Source organism: Dermacentor andersoni, chromosome 9 (genome assembly GCF_023375885.2).
Source record: "Dermacentor andersoni chromosome 9, qqDerAnde1_hic_scaffold, whole genome shotgun sequence".
Taxonomy (NCBI): Eukaryota; Metazoa; Arthropoda; class Arachnida; order Ixodida; family Ixodidae; genus Dermacentor; species Dermacentor andersoni.
This window is the reverse complement of record NC_092822.1, coordinates 86,286,583-86,314,187: the sequence shown is the minus strand read 5'-3', so window position 1 is coordinate 86,314,187 and position 27,605 is coordinate 86,286,583. Positions and strand designations below refer to the sequence as shown.

The 27,605-nt window shown below is 45.0% G+C and overlaps 1 protein-coding gene across 1 annotated transcript; it reads right to left on the bottom strand.

Moving 5' to 3' along the window:
- LOC126527856 (uncharacterized) lies at positions 1–27,605 on the bottom strand. Its single transcript, XM_055069281.1, has 5 exons — positions 27,481–27,605; positions 24,917–25,052; positions 21,207–21,346; positions 15,705–15,810; positions 1–7,486 (listed from the first exon to the last, which is right to left on the bottom strand). The coding sequence occupies exons 1-5, from the start codon at positions 27,548–27,550 to the stop codon at positions 7,180–7,182; spliced, it is 759 nt and encodes a 252-aa protein (XP_054925256.1). The 5' UTR covers positions 27,551–27,605; the 3' UTR covers positions 1–7,179.

Here is a 27,605-nt window from a genome sequence, read left to right as displayed (position 1 = left end):
TCAAGGACAGAGAGAAATGTTTTTATTGAAATGCAAGTAACAAAGCGTCACGTGATCTTTCGTGGTATCCTTTGGCCCAAGGTAAAATACGGCTCTAGCGTTTTGCTGATTGTGGTATGTCTCTGCCAAAGTATTCCTTCAATAAAAAGTACATCTCATTCACGAATACTTTGAGCAAATTGCACACATCGCAAAGTTGTAGAATTTTATTGTCGCTTAAAAATTGTGTCTTCACTCCTTGATGCTCCCGCAATAAAATAAAATCCGTAAGTGCTATTGTGGTGGCAATGGGAGCTATCGTTTGGGCGCCTAAATTGTGGGCCGTCCCACGCGCGGTATCGTGATGACATCTATTGAGAGCGGCGTGATTAACCGAACCGGTCTTCCGAGATATCTAAGTTGAAACAATCAATGATGTTGCGAGCAAGGAACCACGCACCGCTTCGGAGTTTGGAGGCTGTGTGGCAGCTAGGCATGCCAGTTTGAGCGGAATTTTACTGCATGCGGGTTATGGTCCTTTTCCGCTTTGTAATTCCAGCGGTTACTGCGTGTGTTGACGAAATACCATTCAGAGGTATTGTTATCGCACACGTAGCCTTTTTTAAAGTCCGTCCATGCACTCAAGAGAATGTGACTTGCATAGACCACGGATTTAGAGCAAACCAAATTTTAGAATGAATGCAAAGCGCCTGTTCAATGGCATTAATAGCAAAACACTTGCGTGGCATAACTTCTAGCTTTCTTTGCTTAAAAAAACAATATCAGCAAACAACGGCAGAGCGGCTGGGAAGCCACAAAAACAAAAGCAGATAAAAAAACAGAAAACCCAATTTCTGCGGTTCATGCTGCTTCGTAGATTCAGTGCATTTTATAACACCAAAGCACTGTACGACATAAAAGAACTATAGGTGATGATGATGTTAGATGTTAGCAGAAGAATGTATTCACTGCTAACATTAAATAGGTCAAGCTCTATGAATTGTGCGTTGTATACAGTCGTCAAACGATGACCAGGGGAGACTCGAGGAACCTAATGACAGCGATGTTGCAGCGCCATTGGTAGAGTTGACGTCGGTTATATCGCTAAACCATGATGTCTGTGGCATGGCATCGTGTGGTATAGACACATTGCTGGAATGGGCACACTGCTGAGGGGTGTATGCAATGTTTTATTGTTTTTTGTAAATGGTTAGTAATGCTAAGTTTGACAGCACGCAACCGCCCATACCATTGCTGCGACAACATTGAACTGAGTTGCTAGGCTGGTTATCTTAAAAACGAGAGGCTATGGAGGTCACTCCTATGTCACAAGCTGCCGTCGCCGCGGCAGCTAGGGCAACAGTAGTCTTTGCCGGGGAACGTCCGCGGGGAGCATTACGTGCTCCGCATTGTTATCGGGAGCGCCTTATTGTCAAATATGTGGTTAGGATGATTGTATCGCACTTCTTTTTCATTGAAACGTATGCTACTTTGTACGTCGTATGCGGAATTCCAAAGAATGTTTACACAGTTCGCTTCGCATTTCTGACTTCGTGAATCCTTTGCCTTACGGGGCGCGAGCCACGGCTCCTGGCCCTGCACTGCCTCCAGGATCGGCCCACATTTTTTCCACGGACCCAGACAGGAAAAATGCCGACCATCTAGGGGCTAACAGCTTCGCTCTAAGAGAGGACCGTATTGATAGGGCGACACCAACAATAATTACGCGAGTTCGCTTGTACGTCTTGTCATGTCCGTCGACTTTTTACGAATGCTAATATGAAAGATTTAGAAGGTTCGTTTTTAACATCAAGGAACATTTGAGGAGGCCGCGTCAAAAAAAGATAGACGCCCTAACTTCTAGCTGCTCTCCATGGTAGTGATACTTATTACATCATTTCCGGCATATTTATAGTTTTGATGTTTATTGAACCTGCAAAAGCTAGCATTTAATAACACAGCCGAATTGAGCGAATATGCAGCCGAAGAATTCATGCACGCAACAAACGGAGAGACAGACAGAGTGCTTTATTTAAATACAAATAAAATAGACTCGCATCGGAAGTTTCGTGGCATTACTTGATGCGACATAAATTATGGCCCGAGTATTCAACCCTTCGTACTGTGCTATGCCCAAATAAACCTCCGTGGAAATTCCTGTAAGACAAAATGTACCCCCACACCCCTTTTGTATTGTTTTTAGACGACTGCCTACATCAGACAGTAGCACTTTCTGGCATCGTAATGACCAAGTCTTCGATGCATCGATTACTGTATTTTCTCATATACATCACTCCAATCAGGATAAGGACGAGCGGCTCCTTGAGGGGCTCCAGCCTGGACCACGTGCAACCTACTGAGAACTGGCGGACTAAACGATACTGTCTCAAGAGATCTCCGTGTAAGAGAAAAGAGAAGTATTTTGAGTTCCACGTCATTCCCCGCTTCGCGGACTTTGGAGCGGTTATCGCAGCTAGGTTTACTAATGAACGGCAGATTACAGTCGGCGAGATCCGCTTCAGTATAGAGTATTCGGCGTTTCGCGTGCTTACACTTGGAATAGTTCCTCACGTGGGAATTTTTTTTTTTCACATTGCTGCTGATATCATATGCGTATCCGCCATTGTATCCTGTTTCTTTCGCAAACCAAAAGAAACTCTGCTTGAGCGCACATCAGCGATTTTGTTTTAAAATAATCTATTCAATCGCATCTTGCTTTAGAAAACAAACATTTTAAGTTTTTACTGTCCTCCCACATAAACAAAAAAAAGTGAAACAATGGCACTAAATTCGAGATCTAGAGAAATAAGTTTAGATAAACGGACGCAAGAACTAAATGGTTACCTTTGTTCAATTACGTAACCGCGGCGTGGCACACTGGGCCCTTATCCTTCCAGAAATATCTTTCTTGTTAGTATTTGGCCAGCCCATCCCTCTCTCCACCGCTCAACCTCGTCGTGACCAGCCAAGTGGGTACCTCCCATCCACCCCCTAAAAATGTTTCTGGCTACGCCGCTGCTGTAGTTTGGGTTTTGGAGTTTCAGCGAACTTTTACGGCACCGGTACATCTCGCAAGATCACAGTTTTCACAAGTGCTTGAAGGAATAGAAAATTGGGTAAATATTAATAATAATAAACTCTTCTACTATTATTCTTCGAAAACATAATACATTCATCAGGCCTGACAAAGACACATTGGGCTTGACGGGCATAACGTGACAGGCTGCATAGAAACTGTTACAATATCATTGGTGCAAAAAAACCTAAGAAGCAAAAACAAATAAAAAAAGTGAATAAAGGTGTATATATAGACGGATACGCACATGGTACGCATCTGTACCCCATGTACATATATGACCACATAGATGTTTTAGAAGTACATCTGGCGCGCACAATTATCACTGCGCCACACGATTACTTTGCATGGAACAATAAAAAAATTAGTACATGGTTATAAACAACAAAATGAGGTAAAGAACCAGCAATGCTCCAATAAAACATTTGCAGAAACAAGCGTTCTGGTCCCTTTTTAACCAAAGCCACTCTATAGACGTAATACTGATGGATGTAATTGAGATCTATTTCTTTCTGCGTTATAACCGCTGAAATCCGCACGTTTTGGTGCTTTCTTGAGCTTATAGTTTTATGTTGACTGCAGCGCGTTACAATGTAAATAATTGAACAACGCCGGAACATAGCATTCTGGCATTCCTTTGTGGTATTTTGGTGCACATCGAGGTATTTGATAACGCCATTTTGGTCTAAGGCAAGGGGGTATGAGGTATCTTGAAACTATTGTCCCAGAAATCTCTCAGGGCTATGCTATGCAGCCAAACCGAAGAAAAATCATGCATTGATAATACCTTAAAATATTGTTACGGTGGAAAAAGAGGAAAAGACGGTGAAGAGGACGAAGTGGCAAGAGCCTCTCGGGATTCTCGGCAGCTGGGTATATACGCTTTGTAAATACAGCGTGTAAATAGTTTTATACTCGTGGCATTGTAGTGGACGTGCGGGGTACGCGTCTTCGCCACGGAGCTCCGCAGCGGACGTCTCACCCACCCTGGGACGATGCTTCCAGTGGAAGGCACCGCATCTGCAGCTGCAATACCGACTACGCATACCCAGTACGTTGCCCTACCTCAGCCGCAAGACCCCGGCAAGTTCACTGGCCTCGTAAGTGTTGACGTGGAAGAATGGTTGAAGATGTACGAGCGCGTCAGCAAGATGAGCAGGTGGGATCCAACTATAATGCTGGCGAATGTCGTGTTCTACCTGGACGGAACGCCACGAAAGTGGTTTTACACGCACAAGGAAGAGCTCACCAGCTGGGGCTTGTTCAAAAAAAAGCTGTCCGACGTTTTTGGTAATCCGACCGGTCGACAACTAGCCGCCAAGCAACAACTCGCCACGCGTGCCCAAACTGCTACCGAGTCGTATGTCTCCCCACATTCAGGACGTCCTAGCCCTCTGCCATAAAATGGACACGTCCATGCCAGAAGCAGAGAAGGTTGGACACATTATCAAAGGCATCGCGGACGACGCATTCAACCTCCTGGTCTTTAGAAACTTGTCGAATGTCGACGACATCATGAAGGATTGCCGCCGTTTCCAGCAGACGAAGAGTCCCCGTACATACAAGCAGTTTACACGGCTTCCAAGTACTGCAGCGACCTCTTCTTGTACCAACCCCACCGACCAATCTAGCTCGCCACCTCCAAGCGAAAACGTGACCCGAATTGTACGCCGCAAAATCGAAGTAACGTTTCCTGCATCGCCTCAACAGACACTTTGGAACAACACTGCTGAGACGATATCGCTGATCCAGTCCGTGGTTCGCCAAGACTCATGGATGCAGAAAAAGCACCGGGACGGTGCTTTTGCTGCCGGGATTCGTGTTACGGTGGAAAAAGAGGGCAAGGTCGTCGACGGTGAAGAGGACGAAGTGGCAAGAGCCTCTCAGGATTCTCGGCAGCTGTGTATATACACTTTGTAAATGCAACGTGTATATTGTTTCATACTCGTGAGAATATGTCGGTGTTGCCTTCAAGAGAAGTCATAACCTACAATTATCAAAATGTAGCCCATAAGTGAGTTAATTTTTTTTTGGCAACGAAGAGCGCAATGACCGTAGGCAGTAACCCCATATCGAACTGCATGCACTCTAGCATAACGCATGGGCTGTGGTTTTTCTGACTGATATCGGCATGAGGTAACGGGTTTTATAGAGCAAGCACAGCACTGAGCGAATCCTCGGACAAACATAAGAAACATGCGAATTCCATTAAAGATCGCGGTCACAACACAACCGATATATGTTACGGCTGATGTGTAGTCGATAAGATTGGAAAAGCATGGATTAGAATGCGAATTTTGTAATATAATTTCCCTAGTCAGGTGTATTCTCTTTAAAGGGCTTCGAAAGCAGGCCCATGGCGTTCTTAATACGTTAATGTGGATTGAATTTGTCGCGAACTAGTCGATTGCCTTCGTTGCTGCTTCTTGTAACTGAGAAGCAGCATCAGAATATTGATTTGCACGAGAAACTAACACTGTATCGTCTGCATACTGAAATATTTTAATGGGGATTATATTAGACAGATCATGAATGTAAATGTTAAATAACAGAGAGCTTTCTACTGTACACCTTGTGTAACACCGGCTTCGTTTTGAACAGTACGTCCCACTTTTGAACTGAGACGTACGGAAACCGGTCCCGGAGAAAATTATTGAGAAATAATAGAGATAAACCACGGAATCCCATCATCGAGAGCTTTGTTAACCATGGGCCATGGCAGGCACTGTCAAATGCCTTGCTTAGATCAAGAAACGATGTGCACGCTACCTGGTTACTTTCTAAGCAGAAATTCAGGAAATCGTAACAATAATCCAAACTCGCCTGAGTGCCTTTGCCTTTTATAAAGCCGTATTACCACGGTCACAACATGCTGCTGGTATAAAGGAAGCTATTCATAGTGAGCAACATGATTTCTCTAAAGTTTATGTCATGCAAGTTAAAACTGATTTGGGCGATAGTTTTCAACTTTGCCTCTAGATCCTTTCTTATAGAGTGGTATAATGATTGCCATTTTCATCCTGACTGGATTAACGCCACATGACCAAGATGTGATTAATTATTGCTCTCAACGCGGCGTTGATGTAGCAATGGTTTCTTCGAAGCTCAATGACGGAGATGCCATTGGTACCTACGGACTTGACGAGTTTAAGAATAGGAAGAATTCGTTTTAGGCCACAATCAGTCAGAAGCGGTAGATAAGTCGAGTGCAGGTTACTTGTTTTTAATGTACATGAATCCGGATGTGGTCTGGTGAAACCTGATATTCTAGAAAAAGAATCCTTAAGATCATTTGCTATACGCTGGCTATCAGATGAAAAGTGGGAAAGAAAGTAGTTATCGTTACGTTGTTTCAGACCAGCACCTCTGACGTCATTTTGCGGCTATCAAACCGGGAGTCCCATAACATTTTGCGAAAGTGGTTACGTTTACCGAGGCGAATAGCTGCATTAACTTTGTTTCTGCAAAGCTTAAATTATAAACAAATTGTGTTGGAGTTAGAGGCTCGGTGACACAGACTCCAAAGCATATCTTTTTTCTTTTATAGCAACAAGAATTTCTGCTCACAGCCAACCATCCTCAGCGCTGTGCAGTTTAACTGTTATAATTCGAGTAGATGCTATCCTAAAGTCATCGAAAAGAGGAGCGAATTTTTCATAAATTTCACACGGCGGCATGGTTGATAGAAAACTGTGCCGACCATATTGTTGGACTGGATTATCAGACAACCTTTAATCAGTTAATGCAATTTCTTTCTTGGAGGTGCTAGAAGCAATGGCAACAGATGACTGTGCTAGGGCAGTGTAAATGAAGCAGTGATCAGCTAATTTTGTTTGCACTACTGTGGAAATTACAACTAGACTACATCACCACACGTTTATCTGGTCGATGCAAGAAACCGTATGGTTATCAACCAAAAATTCTTCGCGCGTGGCACAATGGATCGTTGTTTCTAGGCCCCATTTTTAAACAGTGTCAAGGTAATCACTCACAGGTGCCTTTGTAGGGCAGATAATGTCTATTTATTTCGCCTATCGGCGACACATATTCATCATGTTCATTCAAACACCGCGCTTCAACACGCGGTTGTTTCTGAAAGATATTCCGTACTAGAATGCGCTGGGCTACACGGCATATATGCCTGATAGGGCGATCAGGAGGAGAAGCAAGGCACCAAGGGGCAGCATTACGGCAGCGCCGCTTTGCAATGCAGGTGTTAGGGTAGGGTTGCCGTCAGTATCATTAACCTTGGTTGTCGTTGTAGTCCAAGCGGAAGATACGGCCTGGTGCATGGACGCACTGCTATCCCAAAAGAGTTCCGTCAAGGCCAGTCCGTACGAGTTGATGATGTGGTCCTTGGCGTAGTGGTGTTCTCCCTTCGAGCAGGATGACAAAGCGTCATGGAGGCAGCGATGCAGAGTCAATGCAGCCCTGCAGTTATAAAAGAAAGCAATAGACACGCAATCGTCTCGTGAGGATCCTTGTGGTTTGTAAGCGCCGATATTGAAGTTCTGACTGCAATGGCGAAAACTATTATCTCAGATGAAATGTGCCAATTATTAGAGGCAGTATAGAAATTTCGTTAGCGGCATAAGCTCGACCCAGCGTTCAATGCGAAGACAATGACATACAGTTCAGTAATTTAAATATTTGTTCTCGTTTTCGCCGCGATATTTGTTATCGCTTCTCTGTTAGGCGGTGATCATAGATGATTGCGGGAGGTTCAAGAAATTAGCCGCTAGCCAGATCTGCGTTCGCTGAATGTGATGCCACAATTGTAAACCACTGGACCACCGAACTTAGTGGAATTGGATTCGATGACCATCGAAGCCTGCTGCTGCTATTGCGGGAAGCGACGTCCTTTGCAAGTTCCCGGCTGCAAAATGCTCACAGTTTAATTGTTCTTGGCTTCTTCGGTACCGCCCTACGCACACTTGCGGATGCATGCAAATATAGTATCGTACAGTATTGCAAGAAAACTCAGTGGAATGACCATCGAAACATTTACATTTACACCATTTGCTCACCTGCCAATTGTTCAAGATCTGCTTACGCCCACCAAATGGGGCCAGAAAAAGCATTCGGCGGATTTTAGAAGCATATACGTCATTGAATTCACGAATACGTCGCAACTAAATATCGACCGCTTCATTGTACTAGCGAAATCATAGAAACTTTTGGAATTTGCATTAAAGGCCACAACTACAATCAAAGACTACATTGTAAGCCTAGATGAATCGAAGGATATGCCGTTATCCTGAGGAAGAAGGTGTAGCCTCTTTGTTTCTCGGTCATGGGAACCGCACTGCAACCAAGCCAAATACGAAAACGTTTGTACACTTTGAGTAATTTACAAGCCAAGTAATACCAAGTGATCAAAGAATATCCGAGAACTTTTCGCTGCGCCGTCTCCGAAGATGTATTACTACTTTGAGACGTTAAACCTGAAAAATTATTTCCATTTTGAAAAACTTCTTCTGGCACAAAGAGGACGAATGTGTTTATTTTCGGAAGCATGGTGTATCTTTGGTTTTAAAGACGTATGCGATAAATGAGCCTTGGGATAAATGGAATGACAAAAAAAACATTCCGGGAACAAGTCATTTCACAATGACTTCAGATATTAGGGCGATTAGCATTTGCGCAAGGTAGCAACACATTGTATTGCTGAAGACACCTTTGTTTAGAAAATGCAGTGCTCATTCGGACATTTCCATGCATTCGCCTATATGTGACATGCACTATCTCCCAGATCAGCCCATGTCGCTGAAACTCAGTCGCCAGGGTCGGCCGTGACCATGACCGCAAGACTACGACTGTATGACGACGACGCAATGAAAACGACGAAACCAAAAATAAGGAATCATGTGGATGGACCAAAGAAGCCGGTATAACAGCGATGGCATGGCAACAATGGGATGATTCTGGAATGATGGCCATAGTATAACAACGGCAGTGTGACAGCGATGTTATGAGGGTTATAAGATGATGACGATGGAATGATGCCAATTGCATGATGACGATGGTATCACGACAATGGATGGACCAAAGAAGGCGGTATAACAGCAATGGCGTGGCAACAGTGGGATGATTATGAAATGATGGCCATAGTATAACAACGGCAGTGTGACAGCGAAGTTATGAGGGTTATAAGATGATGACGATGGAATGATGCCAATTGCATGATGACGATGGTATCACGACGATGGATGGACCAAAGAAGGCGGTATAACAGCGATGGCATGGCAACAATGGGATGATTCTGAAATGATGGCCATAGTATAACAACGGCAGTGTGACGGCGATGTAATGAGGATTATAAGATGATGACGATGGAATGATGCCAATTGCATGATGACGATGGTATCACGACGATGGATGACAAAGAAAGCATTACTACCACTGCAAGACACGACTGAGTGGCGGCGATAGTATAATGATGGAGACATAATCACGATAGAATCATAGCCACATCATTACGAAGGAGTGATAATGACGGAATTACATCATTGGAATGACCTAGGCTGTATGAGAAAGGCAGCATGACGAGACTGGCATGCCGTTTCTGAAAATTTATTTATTTACCTGGTTATTTATTTATTTACAACACTGCCAATTTAAGTCTGAGGACATCGCAACGGGCATATGGTTCAATCAGGTTGGATTTCCACACTCAAGAAAGGAGAACGTGCCTATTTATAGAATATCTGAATAGGTGCAAGGTTAACAAGGCGGGTAAATGTCATCATCATCATCATCATCATCAGCCTGGTTACGCCCACTGCAGGGCAAAGGCCTCTCCCATATTTCTCCAACAACCCCGGTCATGTACTAATTGTGACCATGCCGTCCCTGCAAACTTCTTAATCTCATCCGCCCACCTAACTTTCTGCCGCCCCCTGCTGCGCTTATCTTCTTTTGGAATCCAGTCCGTAACCCTTAATGACCATCGGTTGTCTTCCCTCCTCATTACATGTCCTGCCCATGCCCATTTCTTCTTCTTGATTTCAACTAAGATGTCATTAACTCGCGTTTGTTCCCTCACCCAATCTGCTCTTTTCTCATCCCTTAACGTTACACCTATCATTCTTCTTTCCATAGCTCGTTGCGTCATCCTCAATTTGAGTAGAACCCTTTTCGTAAGCCTCCCGGTTTCTGCCCCGTAGGTGAGTACTGGTAAGACACAGCTATTATACAATTTTCTCTTGAGGGATAATGGCAACCTGCTGTTCATGATCTGGGAATGCCTGCCAAACGCACCCCAGCCCGTTCTTATTCTTCTGATTATTTCCGTCTCATGATCCGGATCCGCAGTCACTACCTGCCCTAAGTAGATGTATTCCCTTACGACTTCCAGTGCCTCGCTACCTATTGTAAATTGCTGTTCTCTTCCGAGACTATTAAGCATTATTTTAGTTTTCTGCAGATTAATTTTTAGACCCACTCTTCTGCTTTGCCTTTCCAGGTCAGTGAGCATGCATTGCAGTTGGTCCCCTGAGTTACTAAGCAAGGCAATATCATCAGCGAATCTCAAGTTACTGAGGTGTTCTCCGTTAACTTTTATCCCCAATTCTTCCCAATCCAGGTCTCTGAATACCTCCTGTAAACAGGCTGTGAATAGCATAGGGGAGATCGTATCTCCCTGCCTGACGCCTTTCTTTATTGGGATTTTGTTGCTTTCTTTATGGAGGACTACGGTGGCTGTGGAGCCGCTATAGATATCTTTCAGTATTTTTACATACGGCTCGTCTACACCCCGATTCCGCAATGCCTCCATGACTGCCGAAGTTTCGACAGAATCAAACGCTTTCTCGTAATCAATGAAAGCTACGTATAAGGGTTGGTTATATTCCGCACATTTCTCTATCACCTGATTGATAGTGTGAATATGGTCTATGGTTGAGTAGCCTTTACGGAATCCTGCCTGGTCCTTTGCTTGACAGAAGTCTAAGGTGTTCCTGATTCTATTTGCGATTAGCTTAGTAAATAGTTTGTAGGCAACTGACAGTAAGCTGATCGGTCTATAATTTTTCAAGTCTTTGGCGTCCCCTTTCTTATGGATCAGGATTATGTTAGCGTTCTTCCAAGATTCCGGTACGCTCGAGGTCATGAGGCATTGCGTATACAGGGTGGCCAGTTTCTCTAGAACAATCTGCCCACCATCCTTCAACAAATCTGCTGTTACCTGATCCTCCCCAGCTGCCTTCCCGCTTTGCATATCTCCCAAGGCTTTCTTTACTTCTTCCGGCGTTACCTGTGGGATTTCGAATTCCTCTAGACTATTTTCTCTTGCATTATCGTCGTGGGTGCCACTGGTACTGTATAAATCTCTATAGAACTCCTCAGCCACTTGAACTATTTCATCCATATCAGTAATGATATTGCCGGCTTTGTCTCTTAAGGCATACATCTGATTCTTGCCAATTCCTAGTTTCTTCTACACTGTTTTTAGGCTTCCTCCGTTCCTGAGGGCATATTCAATTCTATCCATATTATTAAATTATATATTATCCATATTATATATCATATACTATCCATATTATTATATTATATATTATAATAATAATATTTTAATATGGGTAAATGTACGTATCTACAAAAATATTTGCGTCCACGTACTTCCGCCATTGCGTCCACGTAGTCCGCCATTCGTCCGGCAGGGTGCCGGACGAATGGCGAACTGCCAATGCAGTCATTATCCTCAAACCCGGAAAACCTCTCCGTGCAGTAAATCTGAGACCCACATCTTTTACGTCGTGTCTCCGGAAGGGCCCGGAACATGCCCTCCACAATAGAATTGGAGAGCACATTGAACAAAATGGCCTATTCCGCCACGATCTCATAGGCTACAGAAAATCACTACCCACGCAAGATGGCATGCTACTCATCACGAGCGCCGTCATAGACAACAAATCCAGGGATGTAAAAAGCATCGTCGCGCTCGACTTAACGAAGGCCTTCGACACGGTCAGGCATGAAGACACCCTCCACGAAATGTCCACTTTAAATCTCGGAGTAAATTTCCACAACATTGTAAGATCGTTTTTGCCTAACCAAACGGCCACCATAAACGTAGGACAAATCAGAAGCAGAAAGCACAGGGTAGCCAAAATCGGCACCCCGCAAGGATCTGTGGTTTTGCCGCTTCTTTTCCACATCTCAATGCCCGATGTCTCCAAAAACTCTTGAAAGTCTCGCGAGTAGGACACGCAATTTACGCGTACAACATCACCATTTCGTCTCTCTGGAGCAGAACCTACAGCAAGCGCTGGGCACAACGGAAGCTTTCCTTACAAACACGGGACTAAAGTTCCCCAGCAAATCAGAGCTCATCCTGTGCAAACAAGGGCCCAGGGAGAGACAGCCCCTTAGCTCCCTCCCCGTTCACCTACACACCATGGACGGAGGAAACATCCCCAGGTGTAACACAATGAAAGTCCTGGGCAAGGTAATTGGGGCTTACAGCAATGACAATGCGGAGGCACTAAAACGCATCGAAAAAGCACCCTAAACTTCACTAGGGCCACATCACGGGTCGCCAGTACAAGGGACGGATTGTAAGAAGACAACCTGATGAAATCATTGCTCGTCTTCCTCATCAGCCACGTAACCTACACCGCCCCATTCCTCAACTCGAAGAAAACGGAGCTGAACGAAATCGACACACTAATCAGAACAGGATTAAAAAAGGCCCTAAGCCTCACTAGAAACACTAGCACGGAATGACTCCTCAAACTGGCGCTACACAACTTGGCAACCAAACTCTCAGGCAAAGCGAAACGCCCCAATTAGTCGGCCCTCACTCACAAGGGCTGGGACCGACATCTTACTAGAAGCAGGAATACATCCCCGTTGGACGCCAGCAGAGAAGTCGCAACTATACACAAACGCCAAGAGGGCAATAACACTTGATCCAATCACAATAAACATGCAGCCGACCCACAACGAAGGGCGGAGAAAAGCGAGAGTGAACGCAATCCTCAACAACGTCAAACGTTACGAAACGCAAGTCCTTTTCGTTGACGCGGTCAAATATTGGAATAGAGGCTCCTACGCCGTCTCCGTGGTGGGCGCCCATGGCTCACTCGTCAACGCAGCCACGGTGGTTACCAACCTCACTCATGAAGTAGAAGAAATGGCCATCAGGGTGGCCCTTCGACGAAGATTAGCCAAGAACAGGACTCAAGAGTTGCAGACTAGAACACACATCACACCAACAACACTAAGCAGGATCAATGCAGACCTTTCTACTGACTGCCCACATTGCGGCCACGAATACAAAAACTTCGAACACATGCTCTGGATGTGCCCTGCCAACGCGGACACTGACTTTCCTGACCAGTCCTCCTGGGACTCAGCGCTCAGGAGCACAGAGCTCATCGCTCAGCTCAAGGCTATCAAGAGGGCCCGGGCCATCGCCGAAGGACTCTGTCTACCGCCGGATTGATTTAATTCTTTCTCCTCAGGAACTAAACGAAGTTCGCACAATCTCACTCATTGCAAAACAGACACACACACAAACGCGCATACACGCAAATTGCTTATTCAAAGCTTATCTTTAGAGATAACATGGCTATATTATGCAATATTAAGAGTGGAATTGAAAAATCTTAATTTATTTTATGCCTTGAGATAGAATTAAAAAGGCTGTATATTTCAAGATAAACTTTTAATTGGGTGAAAAACGTAATCAATGTTGCCTTGGCGCAGAAGTGAACATATGCACATTAAAATAGTGAGAATAAATTTATAACTTGAGACGTGCACTTGGAAGCCGTGTGCTAGAAGACTAACGTGCTGTATACTTGTAGCGAAAGGCTTTCCTTGAGTTACCAGCATGTCAGGTCTGCCCGTCTATCAAATCGCCCTTTTTGCTTGCTTCCTTCGCTCCATCAGACGGCTGTAAGGTGATTTAATGAGGTCGCAGTGATGTTTCATATGGCCAGGTTTAACACTGAATCAACCAAGTTCAATTTCAGTTTCTCACAGGAGACAAAACTGTGCGGCTTGCATTGGTAAAGTGGCAGACATCACGAGAGCAGTAAAACGTTAGCATTGACAGGCTCACGTACATATCCCTCGAAACCCTTTGCCAAATCAGGCAATTTATGTATTCATCGGCACTCTCTTTCAATGGAGCGAATTTTACAGCAACTTGTCTGGGGACATGGCTCTCGTGACGTCATTGTTTAGGTGGTCGTTTTGGGGGAATCCCTTGTTTTTATAGGTCTGTTCACCCACAGCTAACACTTTGTTAAAGATGCACCACTACTTCACTGGGTGGAGTGCAGGCGATGTTGTGGGTTGTCACTTTACTACCACCAGGTTAGTTTAGATGGAATTTATTTTAGTTGCAATGGAAATACCACACATAGCTGAAAAAGCAACGTGGGCCACTGGCCACTGTGAACATAACCTGACGGATAAGGTTCATCTGGCACCCATTAGAAGAAGAAGTATTTTAATGATTGGCAAATGTAGAGAGGTCGGCCGGATAATGGAGCATCTGGCCTTCTACTCTACGTAAGGGAAGGGGAAGAGGGGCAGAAAAAGGGTCACAATGGGGGATGATAATAGGAGGAACGAAGTGAAGGACATATTACACAACTGGTATCACAGGCGTGAGTCCAGGCCCGAGTCACCTAGGAAACGTGAAAGTGCACGCATTGTCTCTGTCGTCTGCCAACTCTGTGGCCATTAGAAAGCTTTCAGCATAGCGTTGGCGAGACATTGTAAAATATGTATTTTTCACAATGTGCTTATGTAGGAGAAAACAATAATACCAATGTGACATATTTTTACTCTGAGACACAATAACAAAAAATTGTGAAATCGAAAATTGTTAGTTTCGGTTTCCTCAAGCTTGGTGTAGCCTACAAATTAGCCTATTATTTTTGTACCCTACAATGTAGAAGCGTCCTTGTCATAGGGAGACCTATGCATAAGATAAGAAAGATAAAAGAGAGATGCCTCTTTTAAAGCAAATTGGTATTCAAAATGTGATCGCAGCTTTAATTTTTTTTAAATAAAGATTTCTTTTCGAAAGTTATTTACATTTCTTGGGTACCAAAAAACAAATAACTGCACAAAATGTCAAGGCAAAATTATGCATTATTCTTGCCTTCGCATTGTTCCTTTAAAGGAACAAATGGTAAATTTAGTGTCAATCCACTCGTCTTTCTTTCTTCCTGCTCTCTTACAGTTTAAAACCGACAAATTACCTCAACGCTCTTTTTTAGCCAGGTCAAACAGTACGTTTCGCGGAAACCTTTCACTGTCATTGTATTGTACACTTTACCTATCATACGCGAGCGTTCAGAGGAGCATTCGTGACCTGCATTGATTGCTCAATTTTAATTAGCACCTTTTCATCTCGACAAACTATTCGTCCTGCCGCCCCACCAACAAATTTCCTAATTTCGCCCTTGCATCAGAAAATACTGCAAAAAACCTAATTCCCGCAATTTGAGTATACTGGTGTTTGTTTGCCGTAGCACCTCACTGAAGTAATTTCAGATGCGAGCATTCGGGTTTTCGTTACATACGGTTTGTACTAACGATAGTGGCAGCATTTTAAAAATAAATGTCACCAAGACTTGCATTATTGCCTAGCTGTCAAAAAGAGTGACCTTGATTTCAGCCGACTTACTTGTAGTTATTTTGAGCATTCTCAACCGTAGGTTCCAAGGCAAGACTAATACGGCAACTTCGTAGCAAAGCAGATGAGTCGATGCAGGAGTTCAGTACGCCCAGTCCTGTAGGAGATGAAAATGAACGCTTTGGTCGAATTCTCGTCCAGCATGCAGTCATACACTTATGGAACCATAAACTGAATTGAGTTTTGGTAAAATAATAAAATGTTACCACCAAGAATAGCACTTCGAAACGAAAACCGGAAATATTAGAAACAAAAGCTGAGCTTCTTCCCAAAAATGTTATGTTTTTATTTTGGATTGTTACTTCACCTAAATATATCTCCTTCTGTTGCTACATATACAAAATGGACGCGCCATGATGATTCCTTATAATTCCGATTCATAAATAAAAAGCATACTTAAAATATACGTAACACGTTTAATGAATCTGGTCATGATTGGGCCGCTTGTGCCTTGTAATGCATTACGCCTGGACTCTGGCTAAAATACAAACAAAAAAAGAACTTGACAAGGTTAATGTCCGGGTCTTTTTGGGTCATATACAAAACTCAAAAATTGCTGGTATCGAGAAATTATGCGGTGCGCGAAATATTTTGTTCCATTTGTGAAGTATCATTCATAGCTTCATGATGGATTCCACATTAGGGGACAGCAAGAAACTTTCACAGCAATTTTAAAATAATAATGTGTTGTTCCGCTGTTTCAGTAAAGTTGACTGAGCCAGAAAGTCCGTAAAGGATAAATTTCAACTAAGCGCATTTATTTTTCGCCTGGAAAGATACTTGTGCACAAGAGAAGCGATGTCGCACTCCGTAATAGTGCACAGTGTTCCGGCTTGGGGTAGGGTTAGGGCAAGCAATCCACCAACCCCATCGACTGGTACGTCAGGTTCTGAGAATATGGTTATTGACTTAGTTACTCGGCTCCAGTTACGGAAGCCCACTCCATGCAGGAGCAAGTTAAATGTCCGAGTTGACATCAGGACCCTCTGTCCCAAACTAAAAAAGCATTCGCTTTAATACCGCTGTCTTCAATAGGCGAGTCCACTAGGGTAATCTGAAGACTGTCCAGCAGCCAACCACAATCGTCGGATCCATTTCGATACCATGCCCATACTCGCAACACTGCGCCGTAACCCCGTATCCGATGCCCGATGGTTTGTAATATGTGGCAAGAAAGCAACCTGTGAATGCAAGGTGGCCGTCATTGTTTGGTAGTATTCGATGGGGCTCACCTTTCATCCTTAGTTCAGGCTGTCAGGTAATGGTGGGAGTCGTGGCGTTTTGTGGACCCGTTACAAGAGTCGGTGCTCATGCTATGTAGACTTCGGGATAGGCGCTGATGTACGGGCGGAGGTTTTCCTCGTGGGAAACGTCTAATTCACTGCGACTCTGAGATCGCCCTCGTTGTTTGGTAGCCTTAAATGGGCCCCCCCTCTCATATTTAACTCAGGCTGCCAGGCAATGGTGGGGTGCTGGCGTTTCTCGAGGGGGGGGGGGGGGGACCCGTAAAGAGTCAGTGTCCACGCTGCGTTGATGTCTGCATAGGTGCTATGGGTGGGCAGGTATTTCCCTTGGACCGAACGTTCAATTAACGCCTTTTTGGTGTTGGGACGTAACAAACACCTCCGCGCAAAGCGATTCTACCTGAGTGTGACCAGATGTCAGGTTGCCTAAAGCGTCTGTGTTCGGTCGCGGCATTGTGTATAGTTCCTAGTAGTGATGACTGATGTGACACGGCAGCTCGCTGGCCCAACCCTCGCTTCGTTGTGTCCACCATTGGGAATATCCAGACACACAAACACACACACTCGTCGGCGTGCCGTAGCAACACGCCTACCGGACGCTCTGCTTTCTAGTCGTGATCAGCGCTCGACAAGACAGAAATAGGTTGCCTAAATCAGTAACATCACTAGCGATGCGTGCAAAACCCGTTCCTAAAAAACTTTACTCTGAGTTCCTTGCTTAAAATCCCCGGCTCAAGCCATCTGCATTCTTATTCTTGCTCTCTTTTTTATACTTGACCTCTAAGTTGTATTCCTGCAAGAGGAGACTCCATCTCAGTGGTCTCCCGTTTTTTCCCGACATTTGTCTCAGCCATGCAATAGGGCTATGGTAGCTCTCGACCGTGAATGTAGAACCTTGAATATTGCATCCTAGTTTTTGAATGACCCATATTATACACAGACACTCTTTCTCCGACTTGCTAAACGCCTCTTATCGCGGTGTCAATTTTTGACTGATGTACAGCATGGGATGCTCTTCTCTGCGTTCATTTAGTTGGGCCTCATGGTTCCGCTGGATCATCCTCTTGCGCTATCGCCTTTGTTTCAGCTCACACTCAGCGCTCCGTGTTTGCTTTCATTCTTCGCGGCGCTCTTTCGCTTGGTTACGCCGACATCAAAGCACAACGCCAACGATCGACGCAGGAGGAGGCGCCTCAGAGCTGCGCTCTAATGTATCCGCCTCCATTCCACCCAATGAAAGTGGATGTGCGGCAAAGCTGTTGCCGACGTTACACAAGCACGACCGATGTTAGACAAGCGCTGCCATTACAAGCGAAATACGGCACGCACACACGCACATGTGAGGAATTGCTGCATAAATTTTCGCCCTCCTAGGTCCTCCGCCAGCCAAAGGGTGTTATGCAACTGAATAAATTTATCAAAGTTAATTTCGTCAGAAAATTCGTAAAGTACGACTTATATATAAGCTACAGACATGATAGCTTTGGGTTTTAACTATCGGCGTTGTCACGTGACGATGTCGCCTGACGACGTAATCTGATCACATTTGCACGTAATGTGTGACGTAACGCGATGGCGTCTTCGTCTATTGATGTCACCCGTCTTCGTCTAGTGATGCACATGTCACCTGAAGACGTCGTGTGATGTCTGTTGGATAAGCAACACTCTGTGCCCTTGCCGTTTCTTTTTTTTTTGTTTTTACTCTCTTCAGAATGGGCTCACATTTTTGTGTCAGCGCCGCGCACGCGCACTCAGCAATCCCGACGAGTTAGGGAATAACAGCTTCACTGTAAAGAACCTTGGCATTAGTGAAGTTACAAGCAATAAAAAAAATTATTATGGGGTTTTAAGTGCCAAAGCCATGTTCTGAGTATGGGGCACGCCGCAGTGGAGGACTCCGGAAATTTTGACCAGCTGGGCTCTTTAACGGGCACCTAAATCTAAGTACATGGATGTTTACGCATTTCCCCCCCCCCCCCCCGTAATGCGACCGCCGTGGCCGGAATTCGATCCCGTGACCTCAGTCTCAGCATCCCAACGCCACAGCCACTGAGAAACTATGGCAGGCTCTGAAAGCAATAGTTTCCATTTGTAGTGCAACACATGGGCTCGTCGAACTGGGCTTTTCTGTAGCCTACTTCGAGGATATCGTTGCCGGTGAGGAGGGCGCTATTTCACTATCATGCTGTGTTATTAACTGCTACCATAAAGTAGCGCAACAGTATTGCAGTTAGTTTTTTCTTCCTTATTATTGTTCGACTAGTGTAGCGTAAGTATTTCATGTTACACGTTCTTTTCCTTTTCTTTAAGTTCCGTTAAAGGGCACCAGCACCTGAGCTGTGATGTAATCTGTGGATTGCTTGGAGCATGCATCCATGATTTCTATTTTGTCGTTGATGTCACGCGGGGGAATATCATGGGAACTTGCCAGTTCGAGCGAGACAAAATTTGAGATATGCTTATGATTTCACTAACGATAACTGTTAATAGTATATATCCCAAGAGTTATCCGAATTGTTCTTGCGTGGCCTGTGGTGAGGTAGCTACGTTGCCTCATATGCTCGGGGAGTGCGGGTCGCTGGGCCCGAAGTTCACTAAGGAAGAGTGGGACGCGCTCCTGCGAAGTCCCGTCTTTGAGGACCAAATCCTGGCCGTCCACCGCGTCCGCGATCGGGCCGGCAGACTAGATCTGTCAGTCCCGTCGTGGGATTGGCCGGGCGCGCGTTTTATCGCGCTTTGCTGGACCAAATAAAAGTTTATTCACTCACTCACTCAACTGTTATTGATGGGAAAGCATCAAATGGCCCATTGAGCAGAAAAAAAAGAAGCCAGTGTCTGTAACAGCGAAACGGCACCTATATTCCCAGTGGTTGCGACGCCACGTAACGAGAGAGCCTTGACAGAGCAGTGCGGCCGAAACGGTGTTGTGTGAAGGGAGAGCGCGTTGCCGCGACTCCACGTCTCCGGTGGCGTTTTTACAATTGCTGGTAGGTACAGCAGGGCGTGGCCCCTTTGACGGCGTTCGACATTGCTGCGCAGGCGCGAGTAAGAGTGGGCGCGAGAGAGGAAATCTGGGGGCTTTTGCTTCTTGAATATATGACTCAGCCTAGGCACTACGGAAGAGGTTTCTTAGAGCACGTTGTATTCGTTTGTCCCCTAGACATGCCGGCATTGCAGAGTGCGGTCGAGTTGGTTTATACGCTCCGCCGCTGGCTGCCCATGCGGTGAGGCAGTGGGTGCGGACGCCGCTTTGCGATCGCTGTGTATGAAGGGACAATGTTTGACAGGTGTTGTATAAGTCGCGGGTCGTTTTTTTCGTCGCAACGATAGATCAGATTTTTTACAAGCACTGCTCCAGGAGGGCACATGTAACCGGCAAATGGAGGCCTCAGGAGAGCACCTGAGGTTATATTAAAGCAGGTGGCGCAGGATCTCCGGGGCACCCAAGCGGTAGCGGGGGGATCAAAGCTGGAAGCAGGGCGGCCCGTGGGTTGGGGCCGCAGAGGCCGAAGCTTGCCAGGCGCTGTTCGCATAAAACATTGGCTGTCCGTGATAGCGGACAGCCGATCTTATACTTCACTGGCACGCTTCGGCCTCTGCGAGCCCCAACGCACGGACCAGTCCGGCTTCTAGCTTTGGTGTCCCCGCTGCCGCTTTGGTGTCCTGCAGTCGCCGCCAATAATGCGAAAAAATGACACCTTGTTTTCATTGGCAAAAACATGATCGAATAAATATAATTGCGTCGACCCGCCAACTTGCGATGCTAAGTTCAGCCCTACCGCGCCCCGCGACTTCTGCCGGCAGGCCTAGGGACAAGCGCATACAACGCGCGCCAAGAAACTCCTGCGTACTACCTAGACAGAGTCGTATTTTCAAGGAGCAAAACTCCCTACACATCCTCTGTCGCACCCACTCTTACAAGCGCATGCGCGCAAACGTCCGTCGTCTCCGCAAGTGCCACGCCCCGCTGCACCTACGAGCAATTGGAAATACACTCCCCGGCGCCCCTTAATGGAGCAGATGTGGTGACGCGATGGCGCAGGGTAAGACAGGTTGTCAACTACATTTGCGCATTGTGTTGTGAATATCCGCAATGCTTCCCATTGAACTAAGTCACTTCAGTAGACGGAGTTGCCCTTCGTGTTGCAGCTATTGTTGTCAAGCCTTCACATGAAACTGAGTTTCATTTGTAGTATACTAGCATTCGAAGTAAGAAAACGCTTGCCCACTGCTTAAGTAGTGCTCTTACCTTCACAGTTGGCCCGATCCATAAGGTCGTTTTGCACTATGCGGTAGCCGTGCTCTGGTACTCCGAAGTGCCTTCGAACCTCTTCGCTGCATCCGGCATACAAGGCCGCACAGTATGACACAGGCGGCAACGCTTCCTTTCTGAAAGAAAATTTGACACTCATGGAGATTTGCTGTTACACGTTGGCGTTTTAATTGAAACTCAATGAGACTTTAGTATTAGTTTTTACGAGCAAATGAGTAAGAAGTGTTGCTAGCGAAGTTCGAATTTTCTACCGCAGAGGGGACAGGAGGTAGAAAAGTTATCAGTGTGATTATACAAAACAAGTTTAGTGGCGTCCAGGGCTGACACAACATTTAAGAAAACATGGGTGAGCACAGAAAATCCTGAAGCTAAAAAATTCATCAAGGTACCTAGATGAATTATAGGAAGCACCATATCTAAAGCTGCATTTAGCCTCGTCACTATCATTAAAATGAACATCAGCAGCCAATTTTTATGTCCACTGGACAGGACGAAGGCCTTTTTCAGCGGTCTCAAGTTACCGTTGTCTTGCGCTAGGTGATTCCAACTTGTGCCTGTATGTTGTCCGATTTCATCGCCCCAACAATCTTTTTTTGCTATCCCCGACTGCACTTCCTAAATTTTGTACCCATTCTGTAAGTCTAATGGTCCACCTGTTATCTACCTTACGCATTACACGGCCTTCACTGTACTTTATTATTAATATTGACACGTGCACTTGTTCACCTTCATCGGGGACTCGCGTTTCACCCTACAACAAATATCGCTCCGCGCAGGGCGCGGCTGTATGTATCGGAAGTTTCCGGAATGTTATCCATGAGTCTCTCCGCTGTCTGTTGTCACCGAACTTTGTGTAACCTGTTTACATGCATGCGCGACGGAAATTGTGTAGAGTACTTCTTGGAAGACACGCGGGCACCAGAGATTCCTCTGAAACCTTCGATGAATCATGTATAAAACCCAACACGCTTGATCCGCTGATCAGATTTTAGCATTCTTAGGATATCTTAGATGATTAACATTCTTGGGATATCTCGCGCGCTTTCTGGTTTGCATGGACCTAACTTTTTATGGCAACTTGGGTTACTGGGTAGCTCGACGTCAAATGAGTAAGGCACTTGGCTGCTTTCTTGAGGGAAGCAGGTTCGAAACAAACCGTCGGACATGTTTTATTGGGATTAGCATTCATTGCGCACACCACCTGTATCAACCGTTCATGCTAGTTCCAATTACTAATTTGTTAGCTACGAACAGACAGTACATTTTATATAATGGAAAGTTGAACGGAACCATCATAGCAGTCCAGTTCTGTGTTCTGAATAACAAAGTAAGCGTGTAAGAAGAAATAACTGGCGCCAAAAATTTGCCCAGATTTTCGGATTACGCACACGGCTCCGCAAAGCGCGGCTGTTTATGCAACCAACCTGCGACGTATAGCAGAGCGGCTTAAGATAGCGCGCCACCATACCACTCGATAAAGTGATCTATCTCGTCTCTGTTGCTGAAATGACTATGCATTAAATTATCGGTAACCCAAACCGAGAATCGGAGACGGCTCATGGAAAATCCGAAATGCGACTGCAGTTTAATTTTCCGCTGCACTTTGACATCTCACAGAAGTTGGACGGGGTGCCGCGTTTGGCGGTGCAGCAGTGGTAATCACGTCAGTTATGCCATTGTTAGACGTCAGTTATTTCAGCTTACATGGCCAGTTATAATATCTTAAAAAATTGTAAGTAAGCGTTTATGACAATTCCGCCCGACTCAACACTATAAACATGTGCCATAAATTGCAGAACAAAGTTGATTGTTGTGTTCAGTTCAATTAGTGAATTGATTACAATGTACTTTTTGCACGTGGATTCCGTCTGGACAGATAATTCTTCTGTTGTGGCATATTCATAGCACATTTTTAGGTTTAATAAACTAAGATGCTTAAAGCAATGACATAAATGTTAATTCTTTAGAATAGTAGCGCAAGTGCTCACTCACCACTGCTGGCTATATCAATAATGACGAACATGGTGCAGATAACTTAGCTATCGTATGTCGAGTTGACGGCGCCATGACGGCTTCTACCGAGCTATACGTAGCCATCAAAGGCACCACACTCAGTTCCACGAAAGATGCACGCCGTGAGTGGCCTCCAGAAGAAGCCAGAGATTGAAACTCGGAGTTAGCAAACGCAAGCAGTCTAGTGGTTACCACTCTCGTGCGCAAAAGCAATGGTACGTCATACTGGCGATGCTTAAACAGGAAAATACAGCAACCCACGATCATTAAAAACGCAAATCTGTATCTCAGTTAATGTCGGGTTAAGGCCCTCTTGCAGCCAAGCTATCAATGCACATTGAAGCGCTCGAATTAGGTATATGCGTGCTTTCATTGAGCCGAAAATAAATAGACCTTCCACCAACTCAATATTTAGAGAAAACGGCCATCATTGTGGCATGCTCTGACAAGTTTGGAGTGACGGGGTTATTTACAGGTTAAATGAATATTGCCAAAGCGTTGTTTTTGTCAACATGCGGCGCCTCTCTATAAAGATCTGATATGGTTTGCCCGCTTTGTTTGTAGAGCCAAAGGTGACAACGACTTATTATTTAGCGAGGTCAGCAGCATTTTGTGGGTTACGTTTCAGATATATTAATATGCGTAGGGAAAATAACATCTCAAAAGAAAATTGTTTATACCATTCATTGTTTCCGATTGTTCCGGAGCTTTTCAATCACATTTTATGATTCGAGCAAGCAGATTGCCAGACATGAACACTTCGGCTGAAATTATTTATCAAGAAATGTAACAGCTAGGCTTAGGTAGTGGGACGAACAAATAGCTACTCTGCATGCCCCGCACGAATTTATGAAAAATGGAAAAGCTTTCAGTTGTCTCCAATACTAAATTAACAGGCTGCATATTACGACGCCATCACTTCCATCTTCTTCAAATGTCTGCGTAACAATATGCAGGGTTGTATTCTGCATACTAGGCATGGCGTTGTCGTCCCCTTTTCTTGATGTTTTTAATTATGGTTATATGAGTGTACCTTGTTTTTTTTTGTTTGTTATATGTATCACATTTATTTTATGGCTAAATTTCAATAAAGTTCTTTGGCTGGCTGCCTATTTGTCTCTCTGTCACTAAAATTTCGAGTCCTTTTGTTCTACGCGAGACCGTGGCGTTAACTTACTTGCTTCTTGTCCAAGCTGCAACTTGTATCTCTTCTACGCGATCTGTGCTTTCCACTGTATCCCATGTAAACGACACGGATCAAGACTGGTCTCTTTAAGGCGTTTCGTCCACGTCCCTAAACACTGCATAATGTTTTATTAAGGTGTGGTAATTCGCTATTACGCAGGTCGTTACGGTCACACTTGCTTTAGCTATGCGTACCACTTCCTTTTATGCTTGTTTAACGTGTATATATGAGCATTCTTTTCGAACTGAAGACGATTTGTAAGTTACGCCTTCTTTCGCCTCTTTTCATGCCTGATTTGTGGCTTACACCGAGCTTATTATTGCGCCTCTGTCTCTTCAATAAGTAAAAAAGCTTGTTTTTGTGCTTTGGAAAAAGATATATACAACTTATAGCTGCTATGTTCTTCATTTACTTGCACTTGAATAGCGCCTCCAATTGTAAGCCCGGAGGTTTCATGGTGTCATGGCTGTGAACGGTGTTTACTTACATGCCACATAGCTTTTTCAGGTGCGCTGTCTCTGCTGCGAGCTTGAAAACTATGTCCTTTACGACGTACTTAACCGCTGTATTCCAATAGCAGGAGGCTGCTTCGAGAACGTTGCACGGTTGGTCTCCACAGTTTCCTTGAATGAAAACAAATGCCGTGTAAGCTTTCTGACCAGACGAACAAAAAATTTCGCACCTCCCTTGGAATGGAGGAATGGGTGTAAGTGAAACTTAGTTGAGCCGGCCAGATATATCAGCGAATGACGATAATAAATTAAAAGGTCATTTCGGCGACGAACCCATCCCGTAACGGTCATCAGCCATGGTGGCGCACGTTACAGTGCAAGGGTAAATTTTACTCAAGGGCGCTGTTGTAAAGCGATTACATTTGGTAATACTATCACCTAAAGGACATTTCGCGTGGCTCAGCGCCGGACGCGCGAAAGTAGACTGCCGAGAGCATTCCTGCACTTGGCAAATATATTAAGCTTTGCACAGTGCCGGAAACACTGTCAGCTGTTTATTACAACGCGCTTAGTGCAGAGTCACGCAAAGCCTCGCGAAAGTGATCCTCTCACCACCCACGCTGATTCCTTCTAAAAACTCCATTTGGAGGAGGTTCTTGCACGAGCCCTGGTAACCACGTCCTCACCGTGCTACCATGACGAATGCCGCAAGCTAACCGGTGCTTGATAAACACTTTGACGGCGCGGGCGAGTCTCCTGAACAAACCCTCTTGCCTACCTGCAATGCTGGCGTTCGCTTGAGCTGGAATAGTCCTTCACCTGATGCGATGGGTATCGAGCAGAAACCGCGGACTAAAACAAGTGTCTATGCTACTCCTCTCGCGACGCGCTACTTATATGCACATTCCAATACCACTCTTCTCACACGAACCTCCCCAAAGAAAATGCTACACGCATCGACGCGCTCATTCGGAAGGCCACCGAAATAGAATTACAACTCTATCAACACACGCATACAATTGCTTGGCGACACGGAGTGTCACAGCATTATCTCCACAAGAATTATCAAGCACGAACGCAAGGCAAGCACCTTCAAGTTCAAATCACTGCACAGGGTAGCCGCATAAATTTAGTTTAGACTTTCAACCTTGCACTACACTCGTATCTGCCACATTACCAATGCTCTCGCAAACTATAGTGCACTCATGAAAGACGCACCACTCCACAAACACATGCGCCTTACGAATAACAAGGCTTGGCGGACACAGCAGCTCGCTGTTATAAAAAAAATTGCATAGGGTGCAAAATAAATGGCACATATACTGCTATACAGGTGATATTGTGTAAGGCAATGGCAATGCAATAGTAGATAACGTATGCGGTAGATAACGCACTTGAAATGATACGTAGTATCAATGAAATGAGCCGTAGTATCAGTCATGCATCTGCCAGTAGCACTTGTCAGTACATCCACCCATCACATTTACTAACTCAATGTGTGCATGCCGGAAACTTTTACATAACGACTTACTTAAACATATCACAAAACAATTAAAGAATATAATTAGGAAGACCAAATATACTAGTCTCCCCAAAGCCATCACCACAATTGCCGCCATTCGGGGATGAGCACGGAATATATGCTAGAGTATAGTATACCTTATGTACACCTGCCTTTCATAGCTACGCCAGTACATTACAATGGTAGCAGGGCAGATCCGTCCTACAAAATGAACACTATGCTCAACTCTAGCAAGAAAGCACCTCCTCCGAGGTCTACTCACTGAAGATTCCCATCTCAGTAGGCACTGTGGGGTCTACCGCAAAACACCATACATGCTATGGCAATGCCATTAAACGCTACCCGATTTACACAAGCCCTCATCCCTCCCACCGATCTCTTGCGCCAAGTTCCTGGCCGTCACAACCACCCTTACCATTCAATGATTTTTTGCACACTTGGCCGATCAAGCGCTGAAGCACGCTGGAAGTAACGTCCTGAACCGAGGGCACAGCATCGAGACATTTTTTTTTAAGTGCAATAAAATGTTTCTTTTTCTTTTTCTCCCTCTGGAATGTTGTATGCACAAGCATTTCAAACAGGCAGGAGTACAGTCGGCACGAGATCGTGATGAAGAATCAAACAAACGAGCAGAAATGACTCGAACCCCTAGAGATTGATGGCCACGTTCTCATTGGGCTATGTAGAGAAGAGAAGAAGCTACAACGAGCCCTCTAATTGGGGCAGCGGGTATTTTAGACGTTGGTAGTCCGGTCTTAAAAGAAGAAATTTCTGTGCAAACGCGAACATTCTTATTTATTTCGTCTCCTGATGGTGCTTATATGTGTTGAAGACACCGGCATGAACGTAATGGGAGTGGACGTGTAAGGACGCGTACATTTCCTGTTTAAAGCCTGTTTAAAGGACGCAGAACTCGACAGGAGAACCTTGATTAAGATCAGTTTAATTCTAATCTCTGAACACCGCAGGGGAGCGGCACCTAAGCTTCGCATTATCTGTTCACATTAGCATTCTGCTTTGAGAAGAGCTTAGCGCTACCACGTTATGGCCAAGAAGTACGCGAATGAAAGAGCTCACCATGGCCAAATGCAAATGCTGAAAGCAGTACAAATCCAGCTGCAAGCTTGGTAAAAGTCGTCGCTACCATCCTGGGCAGTTGCTGTAATTGACCAATTGCTGTATTGCGGGTATATGCTATTGTC

What these genes read in the sequence shown, in the direction of transcription:
- LOC126527856 (XM_055069281.1), bottom strand. Translation starts at nt 27,550, where the DNA reads ATGGTAGCGACGACTTTTACCAAGCTTGCAGCTGGATTTGTACTGCTT. An exon ending in GGATCGGGCCAACTGTGAAG is followed by an intron (nt 15,811 to 21,206) that starts GTAAGAGCACTA and finishes CATCTCCTACAG; the next exon opens with GACTGGGCGTACTGAACTCC. An exon ending in AATGCTCAAAATAACTACAA is followed by an intron (nt 7,487 to 15,704) that starts GTAAGTCGGCTG and finishes TTATAACTGCAG; the next exon opens with GGCTGCATTGACTCTGCATC.